The 17950-nt window shown below is 42.4% G+C and overlaps 1 protein-coding gene across 21 annotated transcripts in view; it reads left to right on the plus strand.

Moving 5' to 3' along the window:
- CAMK2B (calcium/calmodulin dependent protein kinase II beta) overlaps positions 1-17950 on the plus strand; it is a 217973-nt gene that overhangs the window by 175299 nt on the left and 24724 nt on the right. For 12 of the 21 annotated variants that reach the window (XM_077919873.1, XM_077919880.1, XM_077919875.1 and 9 more), the window contains 2 exons: positions 7932-7976; positions 14246-14294. In XM_077919873.1, coding sequence (XP_077775999.1) covers positions 7932-7976; positions 14246-14294 — 94 coding nt within the window. The remainder of the gene's footprint in view (positions 1-7931; positions 7977-14245; positions 14295-17950) is intronic. The other 9 variants (XM_077919878.1, XM_077919876.1, XM_077919881.1 and 6 more) reach the window with 1 other exon arrangement.

Below are 17950 nucleotides of genomic sequence, written 5' to 3' on the forward strand. Positions count from 1 at the left end.
AGATTTTTAACTCATTATTCAGCTGGGCCCATGATACTGGAATATCCTCTCGCCAATTTAGAACCCAATTTAACATTCATCATTTCTAAATTCAACCTGTTCCCTGGCAGCAATCTTCTGCCAAAAGGTTCTATGGCGGTTGCAGTTTCCTAGGTTCTCATAACACAGTAGTTCTCATAACACTGCAATGAGATAAGCAAATTTTAGCTGTTGATTCAGAGCCTGATTACCAGGGCAAACAGTATTATCATTTCTGGGCAGAAGCAATAAAAAAGAGTGTATTATAGGTCTTCCACACCTCACCAGGTATTCATAGGCCTCATTTGCCACACCAGTCTGTCCCCTTTATGTTTTTCTCTCTGAAATTCCCCTGGGGCCCAAGCAGCCATATCAGTCCCTGGACTGCTGCCTGTGGGTGTAAACCCCAAACTGCAAAAAACAAACCCCAACTTTTCTTAGGAGTGTGTTGAGAAATGTCAAGGATCCACTGGTTGTAGAATCATGTTGGATGGTGGGAGCCAGATATTGGTACCGATATGGAATGTCACACTGCTGGATTGCTATACCAAAAGTTGTTCCTGAAATAAGAGATGAGGTTCATTATGGAACCCAATGAAGAAACAAACATTTTTCTCCTTAAAAAAGGCAAGTCGCAATAATAAAAAAACATTATGCACTGCCCTAAGTTAGAGTGCTCAGGCAAATTGTAGCAGAATGAATTTTACAAGTAAAATTAGGAAATCTAAAGATTAACAAAATGCCAGCAATGTTGACTTGAGTTTGTTAGGAAACCTATAAAACCAACTGCATAATTATTTCTGAGTATATAAAGATGCTCCAGTTGGTCCAAGAAATCATTATTTATTGGACCAAGGACAAGTGTTGTGCCTCTGTACTTCCTTTTCCTTCCTCCTTTCTTTCATCTGCCACGACAGAAAATTTCCAGGAAAATCTGAACCAGGAAACTGTAATTTAATTTCTGACTACAAACAAGGATATCAAACCTTAAAATCTGCTCTTGGTTTGAGGTTCTTGTTTGTAGACTGATCAAAACACATCTCCCTGATCATATCTAACAGGAATCTGTGGCTTAACAAACCTCAGAAGCTTTCAATAACCCCATACAAGAGAACAGAAGAGTAAATGAGAGTCTGAAGCATGCAGGCACAATGCTTGTTCTTGGTCCACTATTGTTACATCTGAATTGGGCCAGTGCCTGAAAATAATGCAGACCTGAGTGGCTAGAATACAGTGCTTCAGGGCCTCTTAAAAACTATTGTGGCTCTGAATATGTTTGATATTTAAACAGTCGAGAGTCAGATTTGAGCATCATATATAAGGAAAACGAGTGCTTAGACTTGAAGACCTTTCTAGCATGGATGGCACTGAGATGTCAAATTCTGTGTGGCTTGAACTGTATGACTGAAGCAGCCCCCCCATATAGTGGGGTGATTTTAACCACATCCAGAAGTGAATGTTTCCACTAAGATGGTTAAAATTACCCTCTACATGTGTGAACTGTTTTGCATACATGGCTTCCCATGCGGTTATGGCCCCATGTGATTCTGTATCTCAGGGGCACCCACATCATAAAGGAGATGTGAGAACTGACTTTTCACATATCACTTTCTGTTTTTAATCTAGACATTAAAAGTAAAAAATCAAACTTTTTTCTGGTTTCATCCAATTATAAAATCTGTCAAAAGGCAGGTAGGGTTTAAATGCCATATTATGATCATGCAGTTTATATGTGGGGCTAGCATTTCCCCACTCCCCTAAATCTGTGGGAGCTAACTGCCCTGAAGTAATCCGTCCTTAGAATATGTATGTCAAGTCTGTTGTTTAAATGCTTTTATTCCGTAGTATAATTCAGAGACACATTCACCAGTGCTGGTAGAACCATGTTTTTCTCAGCATTTTAACTAACCCTTCCTTCCCTTGTAACCTCTGTTTCCTTAAGCTGCTGAATCAATCCAGGGTAGGTTTCTCATGCTCTAGCCCAATTATCAGACTCCCAAATAGTATATATAGACCGAAAATTATCCATGTCACAGACCTTGGCCTGTGGCCTCTTCTACACATTGATTCCTGATCACCTGTCCAAAGCAGATTAAGGGGTAGCAGAACTGCTGAAGAAATTCTTGCAATGCCCATCTCTTTGTCTGTCAGACAAACACTGAATAAGACAGCACAAACTTTTTTAAGGTTAAAGATTGCTAGAAGCAGGAGCGGAGGAGTTCCCCAGAGAGTATCTATTTATAAGAGATCTACTTTAGTCAGAGGTGCTGAGCTAGAATTGTGCATCAACTGTCGGGGACAGGCTTAGTGCCAGCAAAACAATTACCGAATGTGCTTTAAAAAGGACATAGAATTAGAATTTTTGTTCTGACAGAATAGTTTTAGCAATTAACCTCAGCTTCGTGTCCTTTTTGTCACACAGAGACCCAACAGAGGGGAGAGCAATTATCCACTCTTGCAGTTCTGCATGTTGGTTGTGTGCATATAAAAGACACAAGGATTTAGAGAAGGAAACGAGGGCATTCATTCCATCTTCTAGTCCCGTCCCGTCCTTTCTTGTGTATTGTGTTGTCATACACACACATAAAAGTAGAGGCAGAACATTTCAACTTGCCATCAATCTGTTTCCACATCTTGTTAGTATAAGTGATGCCCAATTGGTTCTGCATGAGTAATCCTGCATAGGGAGTAACAGATTGGCCTGTTAGTCTTTCTGACCTTAACAAATCCTTTCCAAGGGTGGCTTCACATGATCCATTTTTCTAGTATGAGCAGGCATTTTCAGTCAAATAAGCACAGAAACGTGGGTCTTACCAATCGCATGCTGGGATTATGTTCTCCTTAAAACATGCTTTGGCTTAAATTCAACCTAATCTGGGTCACTTTAATGTCACACTGAAAATAACAAATTATTTATTATTTGGTAGCTTCATACTGCTTGACGTTTCTTCAAACAAGTTTTGAATGGTTTGGTCTTAGAATGAACTTGGGTGGCTCTTATGCAGTTCCCAAAACCTGGAAGGACTTGTTTGTGTTGGCTTCCACAAATCTATTGTGTCTGTTACATTTGTCTAGTACCAGGATGGAGAATGTGTGATCTCCAAATGTTGTTGGAACTTCAACTCCCATCATCCATTGACCACGTTGGCTGGGGCTGATGGGAGTTGAGAGTCCAGCATTTGGAAGACTACATGTTCCTCACCACTGAGCTATATGTATGGAAAGTTTATTTCTTTTCTATGTGCATATTTGAAATTCTGATAAATCCTCATCAAGTACAGTCATCAGAAGACTTGTTTGTATATGATCCAACCGCTCATTTGAAATTCAGGCATTCTTAATTTTACCATACAACCTTCTTCAACCAACTTGATGACCATTCACAAGATTATCACAGATTACCCGTCCCATACATTGCCAATGATTGATTAGTTAAATGATTTATTGTGGCTGTGAAATATTTCTGAAGTGTAGGTGTTTGTCATTATTGCAATAGCCTATTGTGTTCTTGTGGGCATTCCAGACTACTGGTAAGTTGCATGGCTATTTTGCTATCATCTTATACAAATTAAAAGAAAATACTATGAACTGAGTGCTATCAGTAATACATACAGGAACCATTCAGAACTTTCCAGGTTTGCCACAACCACTGACAAATGAATGGCGCATTGTCATGTAAAGGAATTAGAATTGTAGAAAAAGTTTCTAAATTCTCAGAGGTGATTTGGAGAAGCTTAATGGGTTGGATCCAGAGTAAGTTACTTGAACTAAGGACCAGCCGAAATCAGTGGAACTAGTTAGTCATGACTTTGTTAAGTTCCACTGACTTCAGTCAAACCAAGTTTAGCTAACTTAGCCTGGATCCAACCCATTAGATTACATTTTCTTTTGGTCTTCTACTGTATACTGGAGGGCATTGCATATCAAACTTGAATTGACTGATGTCCAAGTTATTTTATCTACCACACAAGATGGATGCTGATGGGCCTCACCATCATCTGTAGATCACCATCTGATGAACCACTTGGCAGCAGCTTATGCTGTAACTTCAAAGACAGAAAGGACAGAGTGGGTCATAGGAGGCTGACATACTGAGTCAGACCATTGGACCATCTATTTCAGTGTTATCTACACTGATTGGCATTGACCCTCCAGGATTTCAGGTTGCTGCCAGCTCAACCTGGAGATGCTGGGCACTGAACACAGGACCTTCTGCATGCAAAGCAGATGCTCTGTCACTGAGCTATGGCCTTTCCCCATGCCTATATTGAAACTAGAAATTGAGTTTTTTCAGAAGCAGATCTAACCAGTAGTTGCCGTGAGCTCTATAAAATTGCATGTTTGATTGCATTATTGCTCAAAATGTACGGAGCACGCTACTCCAGGTTAAGATACTGAGGCTGTTTTCTTATAGCCACATACCCAGGCGTAAACCCCATTGAACTCAGCAGGTCTTACTTTTGAGTAGGAATGTACAGGATTGTGCTGTAAGTAGCAGTAAGGTTCCAAGCCCCACCTTGAATATGTTACTGTTTCAAGTTCCACCAGTAATGTCGTAATGTCTTACATCAGGACGTTCCAGGCCCTGTAGGGTTTGTGGTAGCCCTCTTCTGCCAAGTGAGTATATATTGGGATAAATGGATACATTGCAGCCATGCCTCCCTAATGTGTTCAGGATATGGACAGTGAGCACTCAGTCCTCAAATAATTGTCTGTTTGCAATATTGTCAAATGCCATATAACCTACCTTCTCTAGGCAAAATGCAATTTTCCAGTAATGTAATGTGAATTTCCACTGTGTAAAAAACACATAGATGAGCCCTTGTAATGGAATAGCAAAGTTTTGTAGAATTTTTTCAGGCATTATCCTTATGGTATAGCCAGCTCTATATGGCTGTTCTATTATATGATACGGCCATGTTCAGATTGCAGAGTGCATCTATCTTTTCTAGCTTCCTTTCTTATTCCTTCCTTTCAAGCATTTTATTGCTGTTGCATCCCACTTAGTTGCTTTTATCGGTTTAAAAGAGGCATTTTGAAATCTTTTAGTTACATTATAAACTATTACTTCCAGCGAGAATAGAACATGCAATTGCTGGTCTGGTATATTTCGGCTCAAACAGTGCCAAACATTTCCCCTCTTTGCATTGGAAGTTGAAACATTTTCTAAAACTGGTACTGAATTTGTCCCATTCAAACATGTTATTTGCTTGATATTAAGAAGTCCAGAAAATAACCTAAAGCCTGATGGGAAATTCTTTTCCCACCAGGCAAAGTCCCCAGAAGTTAATATCAGTTTGGGAAAGAATGTCAAGTTCTTTAGGCACAGTGTGGCAACAGCAGTAAGCTACAGCTTCCTTCTGTAACAGTGCCAAAAGAACAAATATTTGCACCTCCAGAGAAACTGGGTTGAAAAACGGTGCTTTTGACATTACGAAATGGATGTCTTTTCCAGTCCAATTCACCAATTGTCCATTGAGAGAAATCTTGGCTCGGCTGAAGGAACAAAGGGCCAATCTCTCAATGACTTCCATAGTCAGAGCCCCTTGTGGAGCTGTGAATTTTAGGAAGTAGCTGGTGAATGCTCCCATTCAAAGTGTGCTGCTGGGGCGAGAAAAGCAACTTTGGATCTTGAAAAGAAATGTGGGGCTTATGTTGCCTCCATTCAGTCCCATTTACCCACAGCAGATATTCCCACCCACCGTTCCAGCCTCTTCAGATGAGAACTGACTTTGGGCAGCAAACATCAAGCTTAGCTTTGTTTCATTCCCCACAAAGCCAATAATGACTTCTTGATTTGGTTGCCAATACCAGCTTGCCTCCAGAATGGGTAACGCTAGTTACCATGGCTATGGGTCGTTCATGTATATAGAACCTGCCCTTTTGCAGACCAATCAGCTTCACCTGGGATCAGCTGCAGTCTCTAGCCTTCTAATAGAAGCCACAAAAATAGAGTCCCATTGATTTTTCTCCAAGATAATGATTAATATTCTGTCTGCAGCATTAGCCACTTTGCAGGACCCAGATTTTAGGTGTCAGCCATGGGGAAGACTTAAGATCATAAGAAGAGCAGTGCTGATCAGGCCAAAAGCCCAACTAGTTCAGCACTCTTGTTTTCATAGTGGCCAACCAGATGCCATGGGAAACCCTCAAGTAGGGCCTGACTTTGACGGCTCTCTCCCCACTTGCGATTTCCTGCAACTGATATTTCAGAGGCATCCTGCCTTCAACAGCGGAGGAAGACCAGTGGAACTTCAGAATAATCCGGAAAAGTGTGAACCGTAATCAGTTTTTTAAGAGATTGCTTCCCTTTAAAACTGTTCCTATTATGGCAGTTATGCAACTTTAAAAAACATGAGTGCTCCAAAATTGATTAATGAAATAATTAATGACCTAATCAAGCTACTTTTGTACGTTTTTGAAGAATAAGGAAGCTGCTCTAGCAGATCAGATTTTTAGTCAATCTAGTTCAGTATTGGTTCACTTTTCTTCTCTAGCTACTCAAGGGACTCAGCTACATTCGTAAAGATAAAGCGCTTTATAGATGTTATAACACTGTGACACCAGATGGCGCTGTGGAGCCCTGCCTTTCACCAATGGGATTTCCCTGTATGAAGTTTACAGCCCATTTAACTGAATCACTTTCTTGATGTGTCTAGAGTCAGCCAAGGTATAAAAGCCCTGACATTTTTTTGCATCTGATCACCTGCTCCTAGCAAATCAGGCAAAAATAATATGATGTAATAGTCTAGCTCAGTGTTTCCCAACCTTGGGCCTCCAGCTGTTTTTGAACTACAATTCCCATCATCCCTGACCACTGGTCTTGCTAGCTAGGGATGATGGGAGTTGTAGTCCAAAAACAGCTGGAGGCCCAAGGTTGGGAAACACTGGTCTAGCTCATTTAATACCTTTTTTAAAAAAACCCACCCTAAAATATTCACTCCAGCTGTCACAGACCTAAAAAGGCCCATTAAAAATAAATAAATCATTGTGGTGCATTTTTTTGTGGCTCGCCTCGAGGGACCTTCTTCCAGGTAAGTACATCTTAAATGTCTCTTAAAGTATGGTCAGGTTTCCCGCCACCACACTGATGCAAAAGGTAAGCATTCAGTGATGAAGATTATTGGCATTTTGCAAGGTGATATTGGTTGCACTAGGAGCACTCTTCAGAACCCAGTCCCTTTTGTAAAATCCTTCTGCACAGAGCTGCTATGGGTGAAAGGTATAAGCCAGAGCATCCTTCTAGAGGAAGCGTCTCTGAATGGGATAGACTTTCATTCTTAATGAAAAGTTCTCTTCAGGACTAGGGGATGTGGTCAAAGGGTCTTCTGCTCTTCTTTTTCTTTTCTTTTTCTTCTTCCCTATGATCTCAGGTGGAGCCTCTATTGAGATGTTAACTGCCATGGTATGGATTGACCACACTTCCTTGGGGAGCTCATTCCTGCCATTTTCTCTTCTCCTTGGCGCTTCCTATCATTTTCCCTATTGCAATGGTTTCTTTGGCTTGCAGAAAGGTTGAATGTTAACGTCAGCTTCCACTCTCCATTTCCAAGGGGCTCACAACAATCTTGCCATGGGGTTGAATATGATTTTTGGTTTCATTCATGAAAAATCCAGTTTCGATTCTTCTGTCCCTGATTTACTCTGCCACTTTCTGTTTGTTAATCATTTGCCTTTTGCTGAACTAATTACCTTTTGCTTTTTTCCCTTCCATTCTGTTTCCCCTCCCTGCTCTCATGTGGGTCTTGGTCTTTTTTCACCCTCTTCCCTTTTCTTCACATTTTTACTGCCATTTTCTGCTCCATTTCTTCCCCTGTCTCTTCAAATTACCACCTTTTTTCTTCTTTATCTCTTCTTTCATTTCTTTTATCTTCTTCCTTTTTTTCTTTGGTTCATCCTTTCTTCCTCTGTAGGAACCTCAAACCACCGTTATCCATAACCCAGTGGACGGCATTAAGGTACTGCTGCCTGTCTTTCCTTCTCCTCAGTTTGCCCTTTTGTAATCTTGGATAAAAATTGACTTTCTGCTCCTTGCATTGCTGTGTATTTTCACCTCTGGGGACAGACTGTAGGCTCAGGTTTTGCACCTCTTGTCTGTTTCAGTATGCCTGAAACCACATAAGATAGAACCCAATCCACTTGCCTCCTATGGTAGACATTTGTTAAAAAGGTTGCCCTTTAGAGTTTATTGGGAAGCATGTTCCAGATAAATCTGAAGGCAGCCAGATAAATCTGAAGTGGAGCTGCTCAACTGAGCTTTTCCTTGATGCCTAGTCTTCATGAATGAGTCAATGTATGCCCAAGAAGATAGAATAGTTCTCTGGGAGCTGTATTTTACCTCATTTCTCTCCCTTCTTTCACATGCACCAATATGAATCCAGCCATGTCATTGAGATTGATGGCACAGCTCTGGTTTGAAAAGATTCTGTCTCTTTGGAGAATCATAAAGGTTAGGCTCTCCGCCTCTTCTGGTGGAAAGTTCCTCTGGTGCTTTTTAGGCACAGAGATAGAATGAATCAGATATTCTGGGTTGTAGCCAAAAGCTACAGAGTGGGGGGAGTGCTACTTGCCTCAATTGCCATCTGCAATGATGCATATTTTGGTGTGGTTATCCTTATCACCTGGGCTGTTTGATCTGGGTGTTAGGATGGGGGAGAAAGCCTCTACTCTGACCCCAGAGGAGCTAACCAGAGGGCAGCAATTGTGAGCTCCTTCATTCTGAAGTGAAAGAACGCAGCCAGGCAGACCAAAAAAGACCAATCCAAGAACTCGGATTGGCTGAGGAACTCCATGCCACAATCATCCATTGCTCGGACACAGCCCTCGCCTCCACCCAAACCTGCATTTTCTTACCCATTCTCTGCCACAGGGATTTAATTTCTTATCATCATTGTTATGCTTCCTCTTCAAGCCCATTCACTCAATGCATCTGGCGCAGCCATTAAATGGAGCTTGGGGAAGGCGACCAGAGTTTTCAAAAAACACTTAAGACCGGGTAGAGGCCAGGCAAACAAACTATAGAAACAATTGTGCCCTCCTCTCTTTTTCCATCTTCTGGATAGTGTATTTCCTGCTTTAAGTGTATGTAGTGAAAGCTGAATAATGCTGGTCATCTGTTTTGAAAAAGTAAAATGTAACCTATGCATTGATGTCAGAAAATAAAAGCTGTACGTATTTGGTTAAAGGTCATGGGGACCCTATGCTGAACTATGATTGGATCCTGCAGCTGTCTTCTGATTGAGCACAAACCCTTCTTCTGCTACTATAATGACTCTGGTTCATAGAGAGCCTGTCAGGCTTCTTTGCATGCTTCAGATGTGTTGTCATTAACTCCTCTTACATTGAGATCACTGACCCTTTTGTCAGGGAGAGAACAGCTGTCTTCTAGGTTTAAGGAAACCTTTTAATCATATTTGAGCCGTCTCCAGACTGTAAATCTACTGTTTTTATCATAGCTTCAGAGATCCCCCGAAATGTGATCTATAAGAGAATAATTTTTCCCCCTTTGCTGTTTTTGGTGTTTTTCAACAATTGAACAGGATTAGCATACCACATAAATGGAAAATCCTAGCTCCTATACCTCCCCCATCTATAGTACCATAATCCAGCCAGTTCTAGTATCTAGTAGTCCTAAAAAAAGAAGCTATAGTTCTGACAATAAACACAAGCAAGAGTTTGTTCATTTTTAGTTGGAAAATTGGAACCCTCTTCATACATTAAAAATAAGGAAAGCATAACCCTACCATTTTTATGCTTTATGAATCACCTTTTGTGGCAGAGCTGTTGCTGAAATTATTCTGACCTTCAGGTAGACCCAAAAAAGAAAAAAAGCAAGCAGTAGCCAAACTTCTTAGGAACAAAGACAGCTTATCTCCCCATGTGATATATGGCTTTTTTAAGAAAAGAGAAATAAGAATATAGTTGGAAATATAAGAAACTGTCTTTTACTGTGTCAGATGCCTGGTCCATTTAGTTTACTACCACTGATTGGCAGTGTCTCTCCAGGGTTTCAGACAGAAATCATCTCCAGTCTTACCTGGAGATGTCAGGGATTGACCCTGGAACCTTTTACATACCAAGTATGTGTTTTACCATTGAGGTATGATCCTTCTCCCAGAATATACTTTCCTATAAATTTTTCATGAGCCTTAACATACAACCAAGTATACATTAGAGCACACATTTGAGCCCTTTTTCAGTAGGCCAAAAAAATAAAATCAATGGCATTTGCTTCCAAGTGTGATATCACTACCCCAGTCAGTAGATATTAGTGTGCGGTAGATTATATGTATATACAGTGTGCAAGGATTTCTGCATATTCATCCATGCAGGAGATTATCAGAACTACTCATCCCCGTCCACCTACAGAAAAGGTGGCATAAGTTTAGAAGGGCAGAGTTCAAAGCATTTGAGAAACACTGTGACATCATAAATAAATTTAATTAATAATAATAAGCCATTTCTGAAAAAACACCATGAGGCACACACAAACTAAGAGCATAAGGAGAGCCCAGGTGGATCAGACTCTAAAGTCCATTTAGTCCAGCCTCTTGTTTCCTAAGGTGGCCGATCAGCTGCCTCCAGGAAGCAAACATGCAGGAACATGAAAGCCAACAGGCTTCTCCCACTATGGCTTTCCAGCACCTGGTACACATAAGTGCGCTCTTTCTGAACCTATTGCATAGAGCTATCATATGGGCCATTGATTAACTTGCCTTCCATGAATTTGTCTGATCTCTTGTGAGAGCCATCTAAGCTAGTTAGAAGGACCTTCAGCCCCGCGGAGCTGGTGAAATACCAGATAAGTGAATTGCCTAAGATCCAGAGGTGTTAAATGCACTTGTCTGGATGGTTTTGCAGCCTCTTTTCCCTTGCCAGAAGTCTTTGAATTTCTTGACCCTTTCTGCAAAATTTGGTGTGTTCTAATTTATCCCAATAATTATAAGGAAAATGCAAAGCAGTTTGCTTTCAGAAACAACAGCAGAGAAGCAAGGGCAGCAGAGAATCAGGACAGCTTGTGTTTAAACTGCATACACAGCCTGCAGTATATCACATAAGAGTAGGACCATTTGAAGCAGACAATAGCATTTCCGGATGCTCCTCAAGAGAACTGAATAAGTCATTTTATTTTTCTTCCTTGGTGACAGTACCAGTGTGATTCCTCAAGCGCTGGCTGTTTACTTGTCCAAATTCTTTTTCATTCATAGGCTTGAGGAATTTTAAATGATTCGGCGAGATTTCCCTCCAGGAGGTTATAGTGTGACCTCCTACAGGGAAAGTGGGTTTGCAGTCCTGACCCCTGGGCAGCGGTAGCAGCCAGCTATCTACATCGCAAAACCCTGCCACCAAATGGCACGAGTTAACAGAAAAAAACGAGCCCTGAAGTCTCCAGAATCCAGAAATCGGGTTCCAGTGTTGAAAGCCATACCAGAGGTAGCAAATCTGATTCCAGCTCCTCCTCTTACATAGAATAGCATTCTCCCTCCCTCTCCCTCACCCCCTTCAGTTTTGCATAGAGACCTTTCTCAGCTGGCATGACTGTTGGGGCAGATTGTATGCACCTTGAATGGAGCCCCTTAGCTTTACTTATTTACTCTATTCTTATCCTGCTTTCCAGACAATGACTGTCTTCCACAGTGGTTCATATCAACACACACAGAGACAGAGGCCCTGCCACCAGTCTTGCAAACTAGAAAGATCAGACGCACACAAAAAGGGGAAAGAAAGGAAAAAGAAGAGGGAGATCTTCAAGGCAGGAACAAAGTGCTGGGCATTTTTATCCAGTTTGGCCCAGCTTGGTCTTCCTTTGTTGGTGGCTCTTGTGTGAATAGCCATTGGTGGCTCTTGTTCCATTGGCCAATAGATGGATCCAGAGGGTTCTTTCCCTTTGCTTCTCAGGTCTCTGGGCCAGAGGGACTTGGAGAAGAGTATTCTTTCAGGCAGGGAGGGGAGAAGTGGGTTCCTTGTAGCTGTTGCCACTCTGGCCTCCCCTTTGTCTCAATATTATTCTTGGGAGGCAGAAGGTGTAGCTTCCCAGCAGCCTTAGGTTTCCTGGCTGATGGCAGGAGCGAGAGAGTGCTCCTCTCATGCTGTCTTGTCCCAGGGCAACTGTCAGTTGGAGCTGATGGTTCTTATCAACTTGATGCTCCACTCCCTCCACCCATTCACAGGGTCTGTGATCTTACATTGTCCAGAAATGTTCTTGTTTTCATTACTGGCCTCCTGCTCTGGACAGTGCTAACTGCTACACCTGCTGTAGGACAGAAGCAGGAGCACGGGTTCTTCAGCCAGAAGAGTCTGCAGCGCAGTGGAGAAGGTTAAGCATACTGCTCAGCTGTTCCCAGGCGCTCTGTTATTGACAGGGTAATGATGGGCCTGATCAGCGGGGCAGCAGAAGTGGGCTGGATTTACACACAGGAGCCGAATATACAGCATTCGTGACACAGAGCTCTCCTCTATTCAGTGAGCGGACAAGCTTTGTAAAACGCTCTTGAGATTAAAAGCGCTACTATAAGTATATGTTTCTCTTTCTTCCTTAATTGCTGGATGTACTGTGTACTAAAACGTTTGTATTTTTGGCAAGGTGCACTATTCTGTGTTTGGTTCCCATAGGTGACTCTTAAGAAGAGATAATCTTTCCCCAGGATTCTTTTCTGAGCTCATTTTGTTTTTAAATTATGCTTATGCTTTACAGGGTATAATCTGGCACGGTATAATAGGTTGGGATTTGGTGGGAATTGTTTGCCCAAAGTGTGATCATTGATGCTCAGAGTTGAGGGTGGGAGAATGCGTTGCCTTGGCAAATGAGGATTCAGAATCCAAGTTGTCAAGATGACTTGAGTGTAGGGAAGGGCATTTGTGGAGGGAGCTGGTAGACGGGAAGGAGAGGTGCTTTGCTTCTCAGGTGGCAGAAATACTTTAAACTCCCTGGGATGCATTTGCAGGGGAAAATTGGTAGACAGGGGAAAGTTAAGCACCCCCCCTCCCTACCCCAAATTCTGTCCTGGATGTGTTCCTTCAAGAGGAAGGCACAAGATTGGAAACCCTATCTTCTAGCACCACAAATGTTTCCCCATGAAGACAGACACAGAAAGAACATTAGAATATAAAAAGAGGCCTGCTAAGTCAGATCAAAGCTCCATCTAGTGCAAAGTTCTGCTTCCCACAATGGCCAATCAGATGCCTCCAGGAAGCCTGAAAGCACAACATGATAGCCAATAGCTGTCTTCAGTTGCTGCTCCTAGCTACTGTACACTACATTCACAATGTGGCTAGGAATCAAAATTTAGGTTTTTTAAAATTAACTGGCAAAGGGGTACGGATAATAGTCCACAGTATCACATTCTGCAAGAATTAGCATTGGATGGGAGGGAAGCTCTCGTTGCTCATAAACATTGTTAACATATTGTGTAGTTATGCCCTCGGAGGCCTGCCATCTCCGCACCTACAGCTATCATGACTAAGGGTGGTATTCAACTAAGTTTTACTCAGAGTACACCCAATGAAATTAAGGCAGGGCCATTAATTTCAGTGGGTCTACTCTGAGTAAACTGTACTGAATACCATCCTAATGGTTCCCTGGGGCTTTCAGGATCTCATGGCAGGTGAAAATGGTGGGTTTCCACATTCAGAGGCAAGAAATTTATGGACCTGCTCTAAAATTGCCATAATTTCAACTATTTTCCTTTGTGAAGATGGGAAGTTAAGACTTTATCAGGGAGCATTCATTTAAAAGGGAAGAGATTAAGGGTTTGAAGGAATATATATGGAATTCTGATGTATCATGGTGGAGAGAACTCAGGAATGTAGTCATGTTGGAAGTCTAGATCAGGGATATGGGATGTTGATGGACTTGGACTTCCATCAACTCCAGCCAACATGACCAACTATCAGGAAATATGAGAATTGTATTCCAGGAACATCTAGAGAGCCTTGAGTTGCTTATTCCTGGTCAAGATTCATCCCTGCATTTTCTCCTGGCAGAAATCCCTTTTATATCTTTGAACCTGCTTGGTTTGAAAGATGTTCCTGTTAGAGGCGGGAAAGAGAAGAGACAATGGGTGCCCCTAATAATTACTTAGTCAGCTGCAGGGCTTTTGAGCTCTCCCTGGTCCCTCTTCTGATGTGCCCAGTTGTGCAAGTTCAACCTCTCCTCTGGCATTTGTTTCTGGCCAGAGCCACTAATGTTTTGCTTTCTCCTTTTTTCCACCCCTGTATGTTTCCACAGGAATCCTCCGACAGCACAAACACCACCATAGAGGATGAGGACACGAAAGGTAACAGACTTGAGGGGTCAGTCAGAAGTTTCATGCCATATAAATCTGGCAAAGCAAACCCACCTGTACACTCCTGAGAATCTGTGTCCTTGAGAAGCCATATGGATGCACTTGGAAGAAATGAGTGAATGTGGCCTTGGATAGGAGCATAAGGACCTTCTGTCACAAGGGAACACAAGCAGATGAAGGATTCTATGGACTTTAAGGCCAAATGTAGTATTTGCATATAGTATTTGCAAAGCCTGCTCTAGATTTGGAAGGGCTTTGGGTAATTTACGTTGATGGGTCCCCCTAGGCTGTGGTAGTGCCAGCAGCATTGGTGTGTGTGTGTGTGTGTGTGCGTGTCTGGAGGCGCTGTGGGAAAATAAAATGGAGGCTCACAAACCCAGCTGTTGTGGAGGCATCAGAGCTGGTTGGGTCCTTCCTGGTCACCAGCAACTCCCCTGGGATGCCAGTCCCTGATGCTAGCAATGACTGTGTGATTGATTTCCTGGGAGATACAGGACAAATAGTTCCCAGTTGAGTCCTGCGAGAAATTTCTCTTACTTGAGCTGTGATAGGGAATCCAAATTGCTTTGCCCCCGCTTGAGTGTAAAATAATACACTGAATGTTTCTGGCTTCACCTCTCCACTGGATCTCCGTAGGCAGAATTTCTAGTTATACACTGGAGAGCAAATAAAATAAAAGGGATGGGAACCTATCTCACTTTGGCAGAAGACAAGTTTTGCATACAGATCTTCCCAAGGCTCCATATCCAGTTGAATGATCTCAGTTGCTAGAGCTGAGAAAGAGGTTTCAGTTCTTGTTTTTGGATGTGTGATATATCTAGATCAGCAGAAAGGAGCTCCATGCCTCTTGGAGCTGCCTGAAGGTAAAGCAAAAGATGCAGAGATTACATGGCGCCCATCAGTCATCTTCGGCTAAAAATGTGAAGTTGTGAGCAGGTGGGGGGGGGGGGAGAGGAAAATGTATGTGTAGAACCTCCCCCCCCCAAAAAAAAGAAAAAAGAAACTGAGGTCCAGTATGAAACAATTAGAAAGTTGGTGGCGAGCATAGGAGCCAACTCCTAGGGGCTGTGGGGACTTTGCCCCCCCCCCAAAAAAAAATTTTGAGAGGGCCAGACCCCCAAACTTTATGGGCACTGCCATTCAATAGTGTGTGTGTGCACCAGGTCATCTGATCAGTTATGTGGGGTGGGACTTAACCTGGGCCCCCACAATATTTTATTCAAGTTGGCACATCTGGTGGCAAGGAATTTGTTATAAAATAACTTTCAGAAGTAGCAGTGATATTACTCCTAATTAGAATAATAGAATCATGGAATCATAGAGTTGGAAGGGACCCTGAGGGTCCTAACGCCATCCTTCCTGTGCTAGGTGTCCTTCCTGTGCGGAAGTGAAGGAAGAAACCAGGGCCAGTCGGACCATTAGGCATAAACATGTTTTGAGGCAGGGAGCAGCAGTGAGGTGCTGGAAGACAAAGCTCTATGCACCATGAAACCTGCCCTGCCAGATACACTGCCCTGTTGCCAGTGTAGAAGTGACATTTGACTGCCAGTCCAGGCAGCTTCTTACATGGAATGGTGGTGAGTGGTACCATCTTGTCCTTAACCACGGCTGCAAAATGTCTTGGACACGATGCAGAGGCAATGCCTCTGCTAAGATTGCATCTGCTGTCTACAATTTTTATACCATACACTAGGCACAGGCAAATTCGGCCCTCCAGATGTTTTGGGACTACAGCTCCCATCATCCCTAGCTAACAGGACCATTGGTCACGAATGATGGGAGTTGTGGTCCCAAAACATCTGGAGGGCCGAGTTTGGCTATGCCTGCCATAGACACATGCCCAGGTGGGCTGTTTTTAATCATATTTCTCTTTTCTCTTGGTTTAATGTATCTGTGTGGGGTTTGTTGCCTGTCTGTTGGGTTGTAAGTCACTTTGGGTTGCCCAGGACAAGAGAAATCTACTGACAAATTGGGAAATAATTCACATGCTACCCAATTGATTTGCGGCCTTTTCAGTTGGTTAAATGTTTTTAATCAACCAGTTAACTGGTTGAAAGTTTGCACAGCCCAAATTATAAGTCCTCAAGATTCTGAAGATGTATTCTGAAGATTTGTTTTCTGTTGTTGTTGGGTTTGTTTTGTTATTTTTATTTTTTTGCTGTAATTGAACCCAAAGCTAGCATGAACAGTACGGTTCCATTCTAGTGAACAGCAAATCTGGTAGATGATCTCAGGGTGATTTGCAGTAGATTGGCAGGACTTTCTGACTCCTAGTTATTTTACAGTGCTTACAGCAAAATGAAGATCTAACAGCTGAAATGAAGAAAACTAGGCAGGAGTGGATATTGTTGTGAAAGTAATGTAAGCTCAGTTCAGTTCAGGTGCTGGAAACAAATTCCTAGGCTCCGAATGTGCTCAGATCTTTTTCATTCTAAGTCAAAACAAAAAAAATTCCTTCCAGTAGCACCTTAAAGACCAACTAAGTTAGTTCTTGGTATGAGCTTTCGTGTGCATGCACACTTCTTCAGATACACTGAAACAGAAGTTGCCAGATCCTTCTATATAGTGAGAAGGTGGGGAGGGGTATTACTCAGAGGAGGGTGGGGATGGGTGATTGGCAGATAGCTGTGATGAGCCTGTTGACGACTATTAACGACTGCAGTAGGTCTTACAGGAAAAAGCAAGGGGTGAGAAGGTGAAAAATGGCTTTGTCATGTATAGTGAGATAAGAATCCAATGTCTTTATTCAGGCCAGGTGTCTCCATGGTTTTAAGTTTGGTAATGATTTGCAATTCAGCAGCTTCTCTTTCCAGTCTATTTCTGAAATTCCTTTGTAGTAAAACAGCTACTTTGAGATCTTGTATAGAATGTCCTGGGAGATTGAAGTGTTCTCCTACTGGTTTCTCTGTCTTGTGATTCTTGATGTCAGATTTATGTCCGTTTATTCTTTGGCGTAAGGTTTGGCCTGTTTGTCCAATATAGAGAGCTGAAGGACACTGTTGGCATTTGATGGCATACACAATGTTAGACGATGAGCAATTAAATAGTCCAGAGATGGTGTGTGTGATGTTGTTGGGGCCAGTAATGGTGTTGTCCGGGTGTATGTGGCAGCAAAGTTGGCATCTGGGTTTATTGCAGGATCTGGTGCCAGTGTCCGTGTTAAGTCTGGTTGTAGTATTATTGTGGGTTAGGAGTTGTTTAAGATTGGGTGGCTGTCTGTAGGCAATGAAAGGTCTTCCTCCCAGAGCTTGAGAAAGAGAACTGTCATTGTCCAGGAGAGGTTGTAGATCTCTGATGATGCGTTGTACTGTTTTAACTTGGGAGCTGTATGTGATGACTAGAGGAGTTCTGTTATTTTCTTTTTTGGGTCTGTCTTGCAGCAAGTTCTCTCTGGGTATCAGTCTGGCTCTGTTGATCTGTTGTCTAACTTCATCTGCTGGGTATTTTAGTTCTAAAAAGGTTTGCTGTAGATCTCTTAGGTGAGAGTCTCTGTCTGTAGAATTGGAACAGATACGGCTGTAACGTAGTGCCTGGCTATAAACAATGGACTGTTTGGTATGTTTGGGATGGTGGCTAGAGGCATGTAGATATGTTTGTCGGTCAGTTGGTTTACGGTATAAGGTGGTGTCTATGCGCCCATCCTGTAT

Source organism: Podarcis muralis, chromosome 15 (genome assembly GCF_964188315.1).
Source record: "Podarcis muralis chromosome 15, rPodMur119.hap1.1, whole genome shotgun sequence".
In the NCBI taxonomy this organism is placed as follows: domain Eukaryota; kingdom Metazoa; phylum Chordata; class Lepidosauria; order Squamata; family Lacertidae; genus Podarcis; species Podarcis muralis.